The sequence below is a fragment of the Bufo bufo genome, chromosome 1 (genome assembly GCF_905171765.1).
Source record: "Bufo bufo chromosome 1, aBufBuf1.1, whole genome shotgun sequence".
NCBI classification, from domain to species: Eukaryota; Metazoa; Chordata; class Amphibia; order Anura; family Bufonidae; genus Bufo; species Bufo bufo.
In genome coordinates this window covers 111,605,367-111,623,359 of record NC_053389.1, presented here as the reverse complement: position 1 = coordinate 111,623,359, position 17,993 = coordinate 111,605,367, and the positions used below count along the sequence as shown (strand labels likewise).

Genomic DNA, 17,993 nt, shown 5'->3' with positions numbered 1-17,993 from the left:
TGAACCTGATATGTGTCCTGTATCCGGAGATGAGTCCAGCGGAAAGGAGCCCAGCACCGCCCCGCGTCCTCCGAATCTCCTCCTTGCCGGCTGACGTCACAGAGCTGGAGCGCCGAAATCTCGCGATGCGTTCCCTGTGCTGATGCCAGTACAAGGAATGAACATGATGCCGACAATACGCATGCGCTCTGTGACGTCAGCCAGCAAGGAGGAGATTCGGAGGACGCGGGGCGGTGCTGGGCTCCTTTCCGCTGGACTCATCTCCGGATACAGGACTCATATCAGGTCATTTGCATATGGATCAAAACTGTTTAACACAATAAAAGCACACAGAGCTATGGGGACTGGGTATTGCAGATGTGCTAGCGGCCATCTAGCAGCCCATGTCCCCAGCTCTATGCACTAAATCCAGGTGACAGGTTCCCTTTAAGGCTATGTTCACATGTAGTGAATAATTCACAAATACGCGGAAAATGACAGTACAGTACAAGTCAATAGAGTTTTGCTCACACTGTGCACATTGCAGTTTTTTTTTTTGTGTGGATTCCTTTTTGCGGATTTCATTTTGAAATCTGCAGCGTGTCCATTAATTTGCGCATTGCCTGCGGATTTACCGCAGATTTTTCCCTTTGAACTCAATGGAGTTCACCAGATATAATTAGCATGAGCCTTTTAATAGGACTTCAAGGGGTTGTTAACTTATAATCATCCTCAGATCCACACCAAAGCCGCATAATATTTCATTACGGATTTACATGCAAATTTCATCCATGACGAGTGAACTTAGCCTAAGAGGTTTCATCGACAAGCTGTGAAAAAAATCCACAGAGTAAATTGACCTTTTTGATTTTAAAATCGCAGCACGTCAATTTATGCAATGGATTTTCACAGCGGATGGTATTCTTTAAATTCTGCAGCAAAATTTGCATGTGAAGGTCCTTTTACAAGGATCGATGTGTCAGGCAATTATCAGGAGCAAACCAGATGTTCCCGATAATTGCCTGATCAATGGAGAGCCCGATAATTGCCTGATCAATGGAGATGGGGACTGAGGATTTACATGCAGCAATCACTGCTGCTGTATGGGAACACATGATCGATACAGGGAGCACCTGTCCCCATAGAGAATCATTGTTACTGGGCATCAGATCCCGGTTTAGACAGAACAATCTGTTGCACAGAAACAATGATTTTTGGTTTCGGGAGAAAAACAGGATAAGCCTTTCACACAGGCCAAAGACTTTTACTCAGCAAAAAAATCCACAGTGAATTTTCTACTACATTTTACATCTGTGTGCTTGTACCTTTAAAGTTAAAGGGGTTATCTCGAGTTTAATAAAAAAAAATAAAAAAATTATTATTATCATATAGTACATATCAATCTCTTTCTAACACAGCTAGAACCAGCCCTGTACCTCACATGGATCCAGATATATCCCCATTGATTGCTCTGCTAGATTTATATCAACCTGGCAGCTCAGGGGCGTGTCCTTTTCTCAGGGGGTGTACCCTTTCTGCTGCAGCTCTCTCCCTATCACAACTCAGGAGGCAGTTGGAGGTTGGAACTAATCATGTGCATCCACCTCAGTAAAAAATACACAGCAGGTGGCGCTATACAGATATATCTTATTGTATAACTCAGTGGCTAAACACATTTTTTAACTACATGCAATTACAAAAGTATTCAGATCCAGGTGCTGGTTTGAAAACTGCAGAATATTTTTCATGGCGCAACCTTGTCAATGAATCATTTTATGTTGAATCTTGAATTTCCTGCAAAACTGTCTGCATGTTCATCGTTGCAGGTTCACCCTTTAAACAGGATTTTATAGAATAAATTATTTCTCTTTTACTGATCCTCAGTTATAACATGTATAATACGTTCACAATTCTGTAGTCTTCAGAGCTGAAACTTCCCAGCATTCTCTGCTTGTTCAGCGTCCACTCAGCCCTTGTTTTGCTTATTTGCATTCGGATTCATTTTAACACCAGGTGCTGTGATCTAACGTAGAAACAGCTAACAGTACCATTACAGGAACATAGATAGGTTGTCAGAAATGTGCCTGGCAGTAAACCAGCAGATTTGTGATTACAGCTCTGGAGTATAATTCTGTAATTCAGAATTATCGCACAATAACTAATGCAATGTATTTAAAGGGAACCTGTCAGCACCAAAATGGATCATAAACCGCCAGCAGTACCTTAAAGCTGTTAACATCCGGCTTCTAATGATGTTCTTGTGTAAGATGTCTGAGGCGCATGATCGCTGTAAAACAACTTTTTTTCCACCGCAGGTCATATGCAAATGAGGCTTCCTTGCTTCGACTCTAGGTAAGCACGTCCCCTAACCGTCCCCTCTATTGTTAGATTGACAGCCTGCAGCACGGCCGGGATGGCACAAGTCTCGCGCATGCGCAGTGCGCCGCTGAAACCCGGCTAACAGCGGCAGCCGGAGACAGGAGCGCACCGCGCATGCGTGAGACTTATGCGATCCAGGCCACACTGCAGGCTGTCAATCTAACAAAAGATGGGACGGTTAGGGGGCATGCTTACCTTGACTCGAAGCAAGGAAGCTCACGCGAGATTTTATCTGTAGGGGCGTTTCTTAGGCGGAGCTGAGGAGCTTGACTCGGAGAAAATATGACTCTTCTCTGGCCAAGCATGTAAGATATGACTCTTTTCTGTTAATTAGCATAAAAGGCTGGAAAGTGTTATAGGGCGAAAAAATAGGACAGGTTAGTCCTGAGAAGATTATGGATCGATCGCTGGGAACTATCAGGGTAAACAATCATTAAGGTACATTTGGTTTTATATGTCAGATCATGGGGACAGGTTCCCATTAAGAAGTTACTTTTTATGGCTCTATAAAGGAGTTTTCCCATCTCAGGGATTCATGGCCGGACTTATCCAAACAGCTGAGTGGGCTGTGCCCTTAATGCCCCCTCCCAATAGTGATGCCCCTTAGTGCCGTCTACACAGTAATGATGATCCAGTTATGATGCTCCTTTAGTTCTGCCGACATAGTATGATGGCCCCTTAAGTAACTCCCATTTTGAGGAAAGGGTGCAGACCCATTCATTTCAATGGGGCCGCAAAAGATGCGGACAGCACACCGGCAAAAATGGCCCGGCAAAAAAGATAGAGCATGTCCTACCAGTGTAAAGTAGAACTGACTTAGTTTCCCATAGCAACCAATCAGATTCCGTCTTTCATTTTTCACAGCTCCGTTGGAAAATGAAAGGTGAAATCTGATAGGTTGCTATGGGCAACTAAGACAGTTTTCATTTACACCAGTTTGATGAATCTCCAGTATCTATCCATCAAACGTATTCATTTTGTACATTTAATACCTTCCTCCCTCAAAAAAGTAAGCCCATCTGTTAAAGGCATTTAATGCATATGTTAATAGCCTTAAAGGGTTTCTATCACTTTGTTTCACCTATTTAGCTTTCAGACACTAGCGATCCGCTAGTGTCTGCTTTATCTAACCATCCTAATATAAGAGCTTATTGTCCTGCCGTTTAGCTAAAAAAATAACTTATATAGATATGCAAATGAGCCTCTAGGTGCTATGGGGGCGTGATTAGCACCTAGAGGCTCCGTCTACCTTAACAAACTGCTGCCGCCCAGCGCGTCCCTCCAGCCCGCCCATCTCCAGCTGAAGCGATCCTCTCCGTGCGCGTCTCTGTTCTGCGCATGCGCAGTGAATGTCTGATCGCTTCCCTGCTCAGACATCTCCACTGCGCCTGTTCCTCGGAGCACTATGACGTCATCGGCGCAGGCGCAGTGGAGATGTCTGAGCAGGGAAGCGATCAGACATTCACTGCGCATGCGCCGAATACGAGGAGCATCGCATTCCGGAGGAGATGGGCGGGCTGGAGGGACGCGCTGGGCGGCGGCAGTTTGTTAAGGTAGACGGAGCCTCTAGGTGCTAATCACGCCCCCATAGCACCTAGAGGCTCATTTGCATATCTATATAAGTTATTTTTTTAGCTAAACGGCAGGACAATAAGCTCTTATATTAGGATGGTTAGATAAAGCAGACACTAGCGGATCGCTAGTGTCTGAAAGCTAAATAGGTGAAACGAAGTGATAGAAACCCTTTAAAGCCCTAATTTGAAATATTTTTATATTTTAAAGCCATATTTCTGGAGTACAGAGAATTAATTTGTCTGATTTGTCATATTTATTTATTTTCCCTATTATTTGAACACTTTCTCTGTGAACAACATCTTTTCTGCAATAAAAGAATATTTGCATTCATTAAATCTATTTAATTTCTTTGTAATTGTCTTCCATTCTGATTTACTACAATCAGACTTCGACTCCATCTCTTATAAAGTGACTACATGGAAGGGAGGATTCAGTTGCAAAGTATTACACATACTTTTGTCTGTCCCAAAACTATTCCAGCACGTTGGGTCTTTTGTTCATGTGTGGGAATAGCAGGTTCTATCAATTTCTGGGAAATGTGCATGACTCCTACTCTGAGGGTTTTTACAGTAACCATGGTAGAGTCCCAGTGAAGTCTAGTGACCCCTGCTGGCCGTTCTGCATTACTGAATTACTATTGTAGCTCTGCATCACACTCTAAGGCCTCTTTCACACGAGCGTTGCGGGAAAAGGTGCGGGTGCGTTGCAGGAACACGCACGATTTTCCGCGCGAGTGCAAAACATTGTAATGCGTTTTGCACTCGCGTGAGAAAAATCGTGCATGTTTGGTACCCAACCCGAACTTCTTCACAGAAGTTCGGGCTTGGGATCGGTGTTCTGTAGATTGTATTATTTCCCCATATAACATGGTTATAAGGGAAAATAATAGCATTCTGAATACAGAATGCATAGTAAAATAGAGCTGGAAGGGGTTAAAAAAAAAGAAAAAATAATTAAACTCACCTTAACCCACTTGCTCGCGCAGCCCGGCTTCTCTTCTGTCTTCTTTTTTTGCTGTGTGCAGGAAAAGGACCTGTGGTGACGTCACTCCTATCATCACATGGTCCATCACATGACCCATCACCATGGTAAAAGATCATGTGACGGACCATGTGATGACCGGAGTGACGTCACCACAGGTCCTTTTCCTGCACACAGCAAAAAAAGAAGTCAGAAGAGAAGCCGGGCTGCGCGAGCAAGTGGATTAAGGTGAGTTTAATTATTATTATTTTTTTTAACCCCTCCAGCTCTATTTTACTATGCATTCTGTATTCAGAATGCTATTATTTTCGCTTATAACCATGTTATAAGGGAAAATAATAATGATCGGGTCCCCATCCCGATCGTCACCTAGCAACCGTGCGTGAAAATCGCACCGCATCCGCACTTGCTTGTGGATGCTTGCGATTTTCACGCAACCCCATTCATTTCTATAGGGCCTGCGTTACGTGAAAAACGCACAAAGAGGAGCATGCTGCGATTTTCACGCAACGCACAAGTGATGCGTGAAAATCACTGCTCGTGTGCACAGCCCCATAGAAATGAATAGGTCCGGATTCAGTGCGGGTGCAATGCGTTCACCTCACGCATCGCATCCGTGCGGAATACTCGCCCGTGTGAAAGGGGCCTAACAAATTACATCTATCGGATGAGTGAACTTGTGTTTTCAAGTTTGGCGTACAAGGTTCGGGTTCGGTCCACTACTATGGACCATAATAAGTTATGGTCCGTGGTAGTAGAATCTATAACGGAATTCCTAGATAACCGAACCTGAACCTTGTACGCCGAACTTGAAGACACAAGTTCGCTCAACACTAATTACATCCAAATATCTGATCTGAAGAACGTTCCACATGTCTGATGGATACATGTGAGAATGCTGTGGAAAAGAAAAGTGTGACAGAGAAATAAAGCTTATTTTCTATGATTAGTGTTGAGCGAATCGAGCATCAGATAATAGATCCAAAGTCGGTTCCCTGAAAACTGCGTTTGAATGCTGTACGGAGATTCATCTCCGTACAGCAGTCAAATGTATGGGCTCCAGTGAGGGAAATTTGTTATCACCGAAGTCTCAGGGGACTCTAGTGAATAATTTCGGACTTCGATTTTAAAACTTGGATCCGAAGTCGGCTTCAGTACTGAGGTCCCAGACGATACTGAAGCCGACTTTGGATTCCTCTTTTAAAATGGTTTTCAACTAATTTTACCTCCCGGAGGCCATGCATTTTATTGCTGTAGTGAGACGGGTCTCTGAGACAACCCCTTATGGCGAATGGACATCAAAGGAGATGGTTCCTTGTTTGGGACCCACCTCTATTAGTGCAGCCCTCCTTCTGATGGGCTTGAGCTGTCCTTGTTAATATCTGAATGCACAATAAATATCTGAATGCACAATAAATCTTTTAGTCCTCTTCCTAGGTGGGCCCCTTCTGAGTTCAGGCCCCGAAGCAGCAACATCCCCTGCTTCCCCTATAGCTAAGCCCCTGGCTCCAATGCAAATACTGAACTATCAATGGCAACTTGTGTTATACAAGCCATATATTCACATTTCCATAGTTCACATAATACGCTAGGCTCTGTTCACGTTGCTTTTGAGCCTTTCATTGGGGGTATGGTTCCGAGGTATTAGGCCCCTTTCACACGAGCGTGTCCGGATTAGGTCCGGATGCGTCCCGGGTGCATTGCGGCAAACCCGCGCGAGTAGGTACGCAAACCCGCGCGATTGCGTTGCATGGTTCAGTTTTTATCGCTTGGGTGCAATGCGTTTTGCACGCGCCTGATAAAAAACTGAATGTGGTACCCAGACCCGAACTTCTTCACTAAAGTTCAGGTTTGGGTTCGGTGTTGTGTAGATGTAATTATTTTCCCTTATAACATGGTTATAAGGGAAGATATTAGCATTCTTTAATACAGAATGTTTAGTAGAAGGTCAATTGAGGGTTAAAAAATAAAATAAAAATTCACTACCCTCCTCCAATTGAGAGCGTAGCTGCCGATCTCCTGTTCTTTCTTCAGGACCTGTCAAAGGACCTGTGGTGACGTCACTGAGCTCATCACATGGTCCAATCACATGGTCCATCACCACGGTGATGGACCATGTGATGTGACGTCACCACAGGTCCTTTAGCCGTCAGCTCATGATTAAAGAAGTAAGAAGAGACCGGCTGCTACGCGATCAAGAGGAGAAGGTGAGTTAATTTATATTTTTATTTTATTTTTTTTAACCCTCAATTGACCTTCTACTAAGCATTCTGTATTAAAGAATGCTATTATTTTCCCTTATAACCATGTTAGAAGGGAAAATAATACAGTGAATAGACTTTCATCTTAGCAACCATGCGTGAAAATCGCACCGCATCCGCACTTGCTTGCGGATGCTTGCGATTTTCACGCAGCCCCATTCACTTCTATTGGGTCTGCGTTGCGTGGAAAACGCACAATATAGAGCATGCTGCAATTTCACGCAACGCACAAGTGATGCGTGAAAATCACCGCTCATGTGCACAGCCCCATAGAAATAAATAGGTCCGGATTCAGTGCGGGTGCAATGCGTTCACCTCACGCATTGCACCTGCGCGGAAAACTCGCCCGTATGAAAGGGGCCTTACCTCTGCTGTCCTAGGTGGGCCCCTTCTGAGTTCAGGCCCCGAAGCAGCAACATCCCCTGCTTCCCCTATAGCTAAGCCCCTGGCTCCAATGCAAATACTGAACCATCAATGGCAACTTGTGTTATACAAGCCATATATTCACATTTCCATAGTTCACATAATACGCTAGTGCTCTGTTCACATTGCTTTTGAGCCTTTCATTGGAGGTATTGTTCTGGAGCAAATACCACAGTGCAGCACAAAATACTGCTGCCATCATCATAACTCCCAACCTTCCCGGATCCGGCGGGACAGTCCCAGATTTCAGTGGGTCTCCCGTGGTCCTGGTACGGGGAGGTATGTCCCGCTTTCTGGCAGCTGTTCCTGCTTTCATAGGAAGCAGAGACAGCTGCCTGTAATGATGAAGCAGAGAGACGTCCGTCTGCTCCCTGCTCCATCATTCCTCCCCCCTTCTGGAGCTCCACACTGCAGGTCTGAGGGGGCACATATATTGAATATAGGCCACGCCTAGTGCTGAAAAAGATTGTCGCTTCACGCGCCGCACATAGTGTCCCTCTTCATAGTGTCCCTCTTCATAGTGTCCCTCTTCGGTATGCATCATGGCAGTATTCAACTGCTGCACTGTGTCGCTGTGATGCAGCTGGTTCAGGAGGGCACCTGCGGCTGCTGGCCTAATTAATGCTGAGAGCATCAGATCTTTATGTAGCCGGCCGCCAGCCATTAGGAGGGCTCAGGCAGCCCCATGAGCATCCCTGTAAGGTCTATGGCCAATCGGCCCCTGATTTCAAGTTCTATGTTGCACTTAGTTTAACTCTGGCCTGATTCTTCAGTACTATAACTCCACTACCCCGATCCCCAGGAAACAACAGCCCGAGGGAGTTCACTTGACACATTTCATAAGGGTCACTACTACCACTCCTATCTTCTTCACCGGCTCCTCAGGGGATCGCTGCACATCCAGCTAATTTCTGGGGCAGCTTAAATTGAAAACCTGCTGATTCAGAACCCCCTGATGTATCTACATAAGAAGTACAGGACCTATAAGGAGGAGTGTATTACGGCATTTTATTTCAGACCTGCAAGACAAAGAACAGGGCATGCTGATATCCTATGACATACGCCATTGGTAGATAGAGAGGAATTACATATTAGATTGTCCACAAGGTGAACTGGCAACATAATGTCTGGCATTTTGGGCTGAAGTAGACGGAGACTTGTTCCATGTGTTACCCGACCACGCCCAATGTGACTGATCTGCGCCCTGAGGCACGCGACTTTTCTCACTGCTCCAGTCCTACCAGAAAAACGCCCAATAATAATGTTCATATAACGTCTCAGTACGTGGTGCAAGCCTCTGGCCATAGTCTAACATTTGCACCGAGCTGAGAACCAATATGCTGACAGAGTACCTCATTATTATGAGCTTTAATTGTGCACCTGAATGAAATGGGTTGACACGTGCCGCACCACACGTTTTTCAGGTAGTGCAAGCTGTGACAACAGTGCCCCATAACTCAGCCACATGACCCCTATAACTGCACTGCGCCATAATTATAGGATAAAGCGGCCTGCTATGCCCATTATAAAGCCAATGTCACCACACAATGTTAGACGCAGAACACACGCGCACTGCCCCCCAGTGGACAAAGCTGTAAAGGCGCAATGTCTATGGATATTGTGTAGTTGATGTGTAAATAAAGCTTGAAAGAAAAAAAAAAACGTGACGTACACTGCGCTCGACAAGGTTGTCAGAGGCGCCCATGCTTGTTAAGGGCAGCTGGGGAACTTCCTAAAGGACGAAACATGGTTTTCCTGAGCCTGTCTCGGTGGGTCCGGAGCCGGGGTCCTGATCATTACTGGCGGGCTCAGGAGGTGCTGCAACATGCCAGGGTGAGTGAGGGGCAGACGGACAGGAGGGGGAGGTCATTGGTGTCTGCCCTGTGTGAACAGTGACATTCACAGCACGCTGCCCTCACTGCAGAAATGCCCTACCATCCACTGGTCATCACTGGAGCCCTGGATGGCACAGTGGTTGCCCATTGTGTGTGGGACACGTCTGTTGAAGTTGCACTACAAGTCCCAGCATGCATCATGATCAAAGACCTGCTGCTAATTGGATAAGTCACATGATTCTTCTAGAGCAAAAGGGTTTTGGGGGTCTGTTCAACTCCTACGGATCCTCAAGGTGGAAAGAGACTAATGGTGGATGGATCAGATGGATGTGGAAATCTTTGAGCAAAGCTTTTAAAATGAGTTTCCGGATTGTGTATACAACTACCGTGCAGACCCACGTGTGGTCGTGGTTTCTTTCCTCCTGTCTTGTATAGGGCTGAAATGATTACTCGACTGAATCAAGTAATTCGACAAAAAAAAAAATCCTCAATGCAAATTTCTTTTGCATCGAGGATTTGATTGTATCATAGTGAAGCGCTTGCTATTACTCACTGCTTAGTGGTCGCCCACCGACCCGCACCGCGCTGCGCTGTATCCTGACACAGCGTCTGGACATAGTGCACTGTGACGTCAGGACGGCCGTGGAGCGGCGCCCCTACAGGACAGGTGAGTATTTTATTTCACTGGTGCTGGGGCAATGGCTAGGAGGGGGAGATGGTGGCACTGGGGGGAAAGCGGGTGGCACTGATGGGCACCTGATGGCACAGGGGGGCTGATGAGTTTTTATAAAAATGTTCTTTTAATTAGTTTTTTGTTATTAGAGTACTCGATTAATTGTTGGATTAATCGATAGAATACTCAATTACAAAAATGGTCGATAGCTGCAGCCCTAGTCTTGTATATGTTTGAAAGGGGTAGTTCACATTACAACTTATCACCTATTCACAAGAGAGTATCTAATCAGCAGGGGTCTAACCACCAGGACCCTGTTTTTGTGATTGACAGGGGCCCCAGCATTTATACCCCCGCCAATCAGATTCTGTGGATAGGGAATAAGTTGTCACGGGACAACCCCTTGCAGGATAACACTTCACAGAGGGTTTTTTTTGTAGTCTGTAATTATGAAGACCCTTAACTCTGCATACCGGTAGAAGATTTTTTTTATTCAACGCAATTTGCAAAGTTGCGTCATTTTTCTTAAAGGGCATCTGTCAGCAGATTTGTACCTATGAAACCATCTGACCTGTTACATGTGCACTTGGCAGCTGAAGGCCTCTGTGTTGGTTCCATGTTTATATGTGCCCGCATTGCTGAGAAACATGATGTTTTAATATATGCAAATTGGCCTCTAGGAGCAACGGGGGTGCTGCCATTACACCCTTAATGGCTCAGCGCTCTCTGCGCTTTGACAGGGCCAGGCAGTGAAAACTTCATCATACCTGGCCCTGTCAATCAAAGTGCAGAGGAAAAGGGGGTTAGTCAACGCCCTCATTGTTCTAGAGGCTCATTTGCATATATTAAAGCATCATTTTTCTCAGCAATGCGGGCACATATAAACACGGGACCAACACAGATGTCTTCAGCTGCCAAGTGCACATGGAACAGGTCAGACAGTGTCATAGGGACAAATCTGCTGAAATGCCACTGATGTCAGATCCCACCTCTGGGACTGGCACCTATCTCCAGAACAAGACACCCGAATTGAGCAGAGAGCACCCACATGAGTGGCTGCCCTCTATTCATTTCTATGGGACTGCAGAAAATAGCTGAGCTCTGGCCGAGCTATCTCCGACGTTCCCATAGAAGCAATGGCTGCACTTGCGTGGTGTGCTCTCCATTCATTTCTATGAGACTGTTGAAATTACCCTAACACACTCACTCGGCAATACATTTTAAAATACATTTTAAATTTTTTTTTTTTGGAATTCCCAACATAGGTGGTGTGCTCCCCCTCACTTTTGGGGGCCTTTTCTAGTGACAGGTGCGGTTCCCTGCACCGATCTGTGGCATATCCTAGCAATATACAATCAAAGTCCCAGATGACACAACCCTTTAAATGCTTCAAAGCCATAAATAAAATTCTTGCAAAGGTGGATGTGTCCCTTTGAAGGGCTACATTTCTCTTTTCTCTTTTTTTTGCCTGCTGACGGTTGTCTGCAGATCTATGAGCCCTTATTTTCTGTACATTCTGTGCAGGACATATTGGAGCACATTTATGTTAGTTGGTATTTTTATTAGATTGTACAGGATGATAACGGAGGTTTTGCATTTCAGTCTAATGTTTTTTTCATTGCTGAAATAATCGACCCTTGTGGGTTCTGAGATACTTTTGAATATCCTGCCTGAACCAGGACTCTCTATAGGACGTTTCATGTATTTCTTCTGTTATTACACAGCATTTCCGTGGAAGAAAGAATCGTTGCTTCAGCTTGGCCATACGAGCTGTTCGCCGAGCCTTTGTGTATTCAACGAAAGCCAGGAAAGCCAAGAAGCACATAATGCGAAAGGTAATGAAGAACTTCTCTACGACCACCCAATCCGATGTATGGCCCCCCCCCCGCTCAGTCTGAGACGTCCCAATAAATAGAATTATCTGCATTTATTTGCTGAGACTTCTTGCTAGAACTGGGAGAACATTGTTCCCACACAAGCAGTATGGACCTCTATTTCTCTTAGGATCCATTCACACGTCCGTTGTTTCTTTCCTGATCTGTTCCGTTTTTTGCGCAACAGATCTGGACCAGTTCTGTACCCATTCATTTTCAATGGGTCCTGAAAAAAAATCTGACATTGAGCTGTCCGATTTTTTTTTTCAGGACCCATTGAAAATGAATGGGTACAGAACTGGTCCAGATCTGTTCCGCAAAAAACGGAACAGATCAGGAAAGAAACAACGGACGTGTGAATGGACCCTTAAAGGGATTTCCATTCCAGTGACCGCTGCATGTGGAAAATGTCTGCTGCCTGTAACAAGCTCTTAAAGAGAATCTGAGGCCCCTTTCACACGAGCGTGACGGATTAGGTCTGGATGCGTTCAGTGAATCTCGCACCGTTTTGCAAGCAAGTTCAGTCCGTTTTGTCTGCAATTGTGTTCAGTTTTTGTTCCGCGCGGGTGCAGTTAGTTTTGATGCGTTTTTCAAAAAAAAACTGAAGGTTTACAAACAACATCTCTTGGCAACCAACAGTGAAAAACGCATCGCATCCGCACTGAAGCCCCATTCACTTCTATGGGGCCAGGGCGACGTGAAAAATGTAGAATATAGAACCTGCTGCAATTCTCGCGTAAACGCAGAACTGATGCGTGGAAAAACAACGCTCATGTACACAGACCCATTGAAATGAATTGGTCAGGATTCAGTGCGTTCACTTGATGCATCGCACCCGCGCGGAAAACTCGCTTATGTGAAAGGGGCCTGAGATGTTAATGCAGTGCTATCTTCCGGCAGCATGTTGTAGAGCAGGAGTTGCTGAGCAGATTGATGTGTAGCTTTGTAGGGAAAGGTTCATTATGGTTTGTCATTTCTTCATGTCAATCTCTGCTCTTTCTATCTAGTCCAGTGGGCAATCCTAAGGCTGCATTCTCACATATGTGGACCACGGTCCGTGAAAACCCGTCCTGCTGAGTGCACGAGCGCACGGCGTCATTCGTTGCTATGACGCCATGCGCTTCGTGCCGCTATACAGTAATACACTCGTATGATCTAAACGAGTGTATTACTGTACAGTGTCGGCACGAAGCGCATAACGTCATAGCAACTAATGAAGCAGTGCGCTCAGCCGGACGGGTTTTCACGGACTGTGGTCCACATATGTGAGAATGAGGCCTAAGGCAAGTTTCCACGTCTTCGGCAGCAATTCCAGCAGGCTGTTCAGACAGAGAACAGCCTGCCAGAATTCTCCAGATCTGGTGCTACCAGATGCAAACGGAATGCCCCCGAGCCCCTTTAGGTATAATGGGGTCCGGTCGAGATCTGGTCGCAGTCCGGCAACAATGCTGCAGATATGCAACTGGCCTAAGTGGTTGACAGTCCTCCCTGTATCACTGTCCGTCATTGATGGGACCACTCACTGGACTCCTAAGCATAAAAAAGCAGCTTTTTAAAGTGACCCCTTAGATGGGAATCACTTTTATGGAGTTTCTACTCTAGGGGTGCATCAGGGGGGCTTCAAATGGGACATGGTGTCAAAAAAACCAGTCCAGCAAAATCTGCCTTCCAAAAACCATACGGCGCACCTTTCCCTCTACGCCCTACTGTGTGCCCGTACATTAGTTTACGGCCACATATGGGGTGTTTCTGCAAACTACAGAATCGGGGCAATAAATATAGCATTTTGTTTGGCTGTTAACCCTTGCTTTGTTACTGGAAAAAAATGGATTAAAATTGAATATTTGCCCAAAAAATTGAAATTCTGAAATGTTATCACCATTTGCCATTAACTCTTGTGGAACACCTAAAGGGTTAACAACGTTTGTAAAATCTGTTTTGAATACCTTGAGGGGTGTAGTTTCTTGAATGGGGTCATTTTTGGGTGGTTTCTATAATGTAAGCCTCACAAAGTGACTTCAGACCTGAACTGGTCCCTAAAAAGTGGGTTTTTGAAAATTTCAGAAAAATTTCAAGATTTGCTTCTAAGCCTTGTAACATCCCCAAAAATAAAATATCATTCCCAAAATGATCCAAACATGAAGTAGACATATGGGGAATGTAAAGTAATAACTATTTTTGTAGGTATTACTATGTATTATAGAAGTAGAGAAATTGAAACTTGGAAATTTGCAATTTTTTACAAATTTTTGGTAAATTTGGTATTTTTTTTATAAATAAGAATGATTTTTTTTTTACTTCAAGTTAGGCCTCATGCACACGACCGTTGTGTGCATCCGTGGCCGTTGTGCCGTTTTCCGTTTTTTTTCGCGGACCCATTGACTTTCAATGGGTCCGTGGAAAAATAGGAAAATGCACCGTTTTGCAGCCGAAACCGTGATCCGTGTATCCTGTCCGTCAAAAAAATATGACCTGTCCTATTTTTTTGCCGGACAACGGTTCACGGACCCATTCAAGTCAATGGGTCCGTGAAAGAACACGGATGCACACAAGATTGGCATCCGTGTCCGTGACCCGTGGCCGTAGGTTACTTTCATACAGACGGATCCAAAGATCCGTCTGCATAAAAGCTTTTTCAGATCTAAGTTTTCACTTTGTGAAAACTCAGATCCGACAGTATATTCTAACACAGAAGCGTTCCCATGGTGATGGGGACGCTTCTAGTTAGAATACACTACAAACTGTGTACAAGACTGCCCCCTGCTGCCTGGCAGCACCCGATCTCTTACAGGGGGCCGTGATCAGCACAATTAACCCCTTCAGGTGCGGCACCTGAAGGGGTTAATTGTACTATCATATCCCCCTGTAAGAGATCAGGGCTGACCCTCCCCCCTCCCCAGTTTGAATATCATTGGTGGCCAGTGCGGGCCCCCCCCCCCCCCCCTCTATTGTAATAATAGGTTGGTGGCCAGTGCCCCCCCCCTCCCTCCCTCTATTGTAATAATTCGTTGGTGGCACAGTGTGCGTCGCCCCCCCCCCCCCCCTCCCTCTATAGCATTAACAACATTGGTGGCTAGTGTGCGGCCTCCCATCTCCCCCCCCCCCCCCCCCCCCCATCATTGGTGGCAGCGGAGTTCCGATCGGAGTCCCAGTTTAATCGCTGGGGCTCTGATCGGTAACCATGGCAACCAGGACGCTACTACAGTCCTGGTTGCCATGGTTACTTAGCAATAGTACAATAGTAGAAGATTCATACTTACCTGCTGCGATGTTCGTGTGGTAAGTGACAGGTCTGTGCGGCGCATTGCTAAATGAACTGTCACTTACCAGTAGGAGGAGCTCCCGGCCGGAAGCAGACATCGCAGCTCCCAGGTAAGTATGAATCTTTTACTATTGTACTATTGCTAGTAACCCGCTGCCACCAATGATCGGGGGGGGGGGGGGGAGATGGGAGGCCGCACACTGGCCACCAATGTTGTTAATGCTATAGAGGGAGGGGGGGGCGCACACTGTGCCACCAACGAATTATTACAATAGAGGGAGGGAGGGGGGGGCGCACACTGTGCCACCAACGAATTATTACAATAGAGGGAGGGAGGGGGGGAGGCGCACACTGTGCCACCAACGAATTATTACAATAGAGGGAGGAAGGTGTGGGGGGGCGCACACTGTGCCACCAACAAATTATTACAATAGAGGGAGGAAGGGCGGGGGGGCGCACACTGTGCCACCAACGAATTACAATAGAGGGAGGAAGGGGGGGGGGGGGGGTCTGCTGCCTGGCAGCCCTGATCTCTTACAGGGGGATATGATAGTACAATTAACCCCTTCAGGTGCGGCACCTGAGGGGTTAATTGTGCTGATCACGGCCCCCTGTAAGAGATCGGATGCTGCTAGGCAGCAGGGGGCAGTCATGTACACAGTTTGTAGTATATTCTAACTAGAAGCGTCCCCATCACTATGGGAACGCCTCTGTGTTAGAATATACTGTCGGAAATGAGGTTTCACGATCTAACTCATATCCGACAGTATATTCTAACATAGAGGCGTTCCCATGGTGATGGGGACGCTTCAAGTTAAAATATACCATCGGATTGGAGAAAACTCCGATCCGATGGTATAAAAGGGACTCCAGACTTTACATTGAAAGTCAATGGGGACGGATCCGTTTGAAATGGCACCATATTGTGTCAACGTCAAACGGATCCGTCCCCATTGACTTGCATTGTAATTCAGGACGGATCCGTTTGGCTCCGCACGGCCAGGCGGACACCAAAACAACTTTTTTTTTCATGTCCATGGATCCTCCAAAAATCAAGGAAGACCCACGGACGAAAAAACGGTCACGGATCACGGACCTATGGACCCCGTTTTTGCAGACCGTGAAAAAAAACGTCCGTGTGCATGAGGCCTTACCAGTGTCATGAAGTACAATATGTGACGAAAAAACTATCTCAGAATGGCCTGGATAAGTCAGTGATTTAAAGTTATTACCACTTAAAGTGACACTGGTCAGATTTGCAAAAAATGGCCAAGTCCTTAAGGTGAAATAGGGCTGTGTCCTAAAGGGGTTAACAAAATAGTCGAGTGCCTCATAAATGGGCAGAAAATGACACGTTTATGTGGCAAATAGAGCGTGCACACAATTTGACAACTTTTTTTGGCTTGATAAAACTCCCCCACATTCTTATCTTCAAATTGTGTGTTCGCTTCCTTTCAGCTATGGGTAACCCGTATCGCAGGAGCCCTCCAGGAACATGGCATGAAGTACCCACACTTTATTTCCAATCTTGCAAAGGTAAGTTTCTCTTCCTTTCAAACATGTCGCTTGTATAGTTTGAAGAGAGCCGTATTAGGGTCCATTCACACGTCCGTAATTTGGGTCTGCATTCGTTCCGCAATTTGCGGACCCATTCACTTTCAATGGGGGTGGAATGGATGCGAATCCACATTTCCGGGATCCTCATCCGTTTTTTCGGGATCCGCAATTCCGTTCCTGAAAAAAATAGAACCTGTCCTATTCTTGTCCGCAATTGCGGACCAGAAAAGGCATTTTCTATTATAGCGTCTGTGATGTGTGGTCCGCACATTGCAGGTGTCCGTGTTTAGTGGATCCGCAATTTGCGGATCCGCAAAACACTTACGGACATGTGAATGGACCCTTAATCTGTTTCTTGTCTTGTTTCAGTGTCAGGTGGCTGTAAACAGGAAGATCATTTCTGATCTGGCCATCTTCGAACCCAAGACGTTCAAATCATTGGCAGCTCTGTCAAAGAGGAGAAGAGAAGAAGGTTTGGTGGCGGCACTTGGAGATGGGAAGGAACCTGAAGGAATATTTTCTCGGGTGGTGCATTATCACTAGTTCCAAAAACTGACTGAACTGTAATGCGAGTCGGGCCCCTCTTTATGTGTGTAACTTAAATTTGCTCAATTTCCTGATTGGTATTTATTGTCTTATATACCATAGAAGAACAGCCACCTCGATGGCCAAGGATCTGAAGAGACGAGCGTAACGTACAATGGGTTACTGTTAACATTTCTAATGAGACCTGGCAGTGAGCGATATAATGGTTTGTTTTTATTCGTTTCACATAACTTTTCTATGACCAATAAAACAATTCAAAGATTTTTGATGAAACGAGCTGTGCTATTTACAGGGGGAACAGGGTAATCCAAGCATTCCAGGTAACGGCCTATGATTGTTGCAAATTTCTATCTTGACATCGCATTGCACCCAGTGAGGCTCCCAGTATAAATTCCAAATTAATCTATTAAAGTGTTCCTGCTCTTTTTAACAAACGTTCGATATGTCTTAACAGATCAATGTTTTTGGTTGGTGGGGGTCTGGAGCTGAGACCCCCACCGATCGCTAAAACAAGGAGAAAGAAGTGTTGTCTCTCTGAGCTGCACAAAATGAGCTTAAGGGCTACATGCACACGACCGTGGTGTGTTTTGCGTTCCGCAATTTCGGAACGGCTCAGACAGCCTTTAATATAAATGCCTATTCTTATCC

The 17,993-nt window shown here is 45.6% G+C and overlaps 1 protein-coding gene across 1 annotated transcript; it reads left to right on the top strand.

Moving 5' to 3' along the window:
• The first annotated feature begins 9,273 nt into the window (after positions 1-9,273).
• MRPL20 (mitochondrial ribosomal protein L20) lies at positions 9,274-17,607 on the top strand. Its single transcript, XM_040415558.1, has 4 exons — positions 9,274-9,431; positions 11,831-11,941; positions 16,701-16,778; positions 17,169-17,607. Exons 1-4 carry the CDS (start codon positions 9,345-9,347, stop codon positions 17,340-17,342), a joined length of 450 nt encoding a protein of 149 aa, XP_040271492.1. The 5' UTR covers positions 9,274-9,344; the 3' UTR covers positions 17,343-17,607.
• The last annotated feature ends 386 nt before the right edge of the window (positions 17,608-17,993 follow it).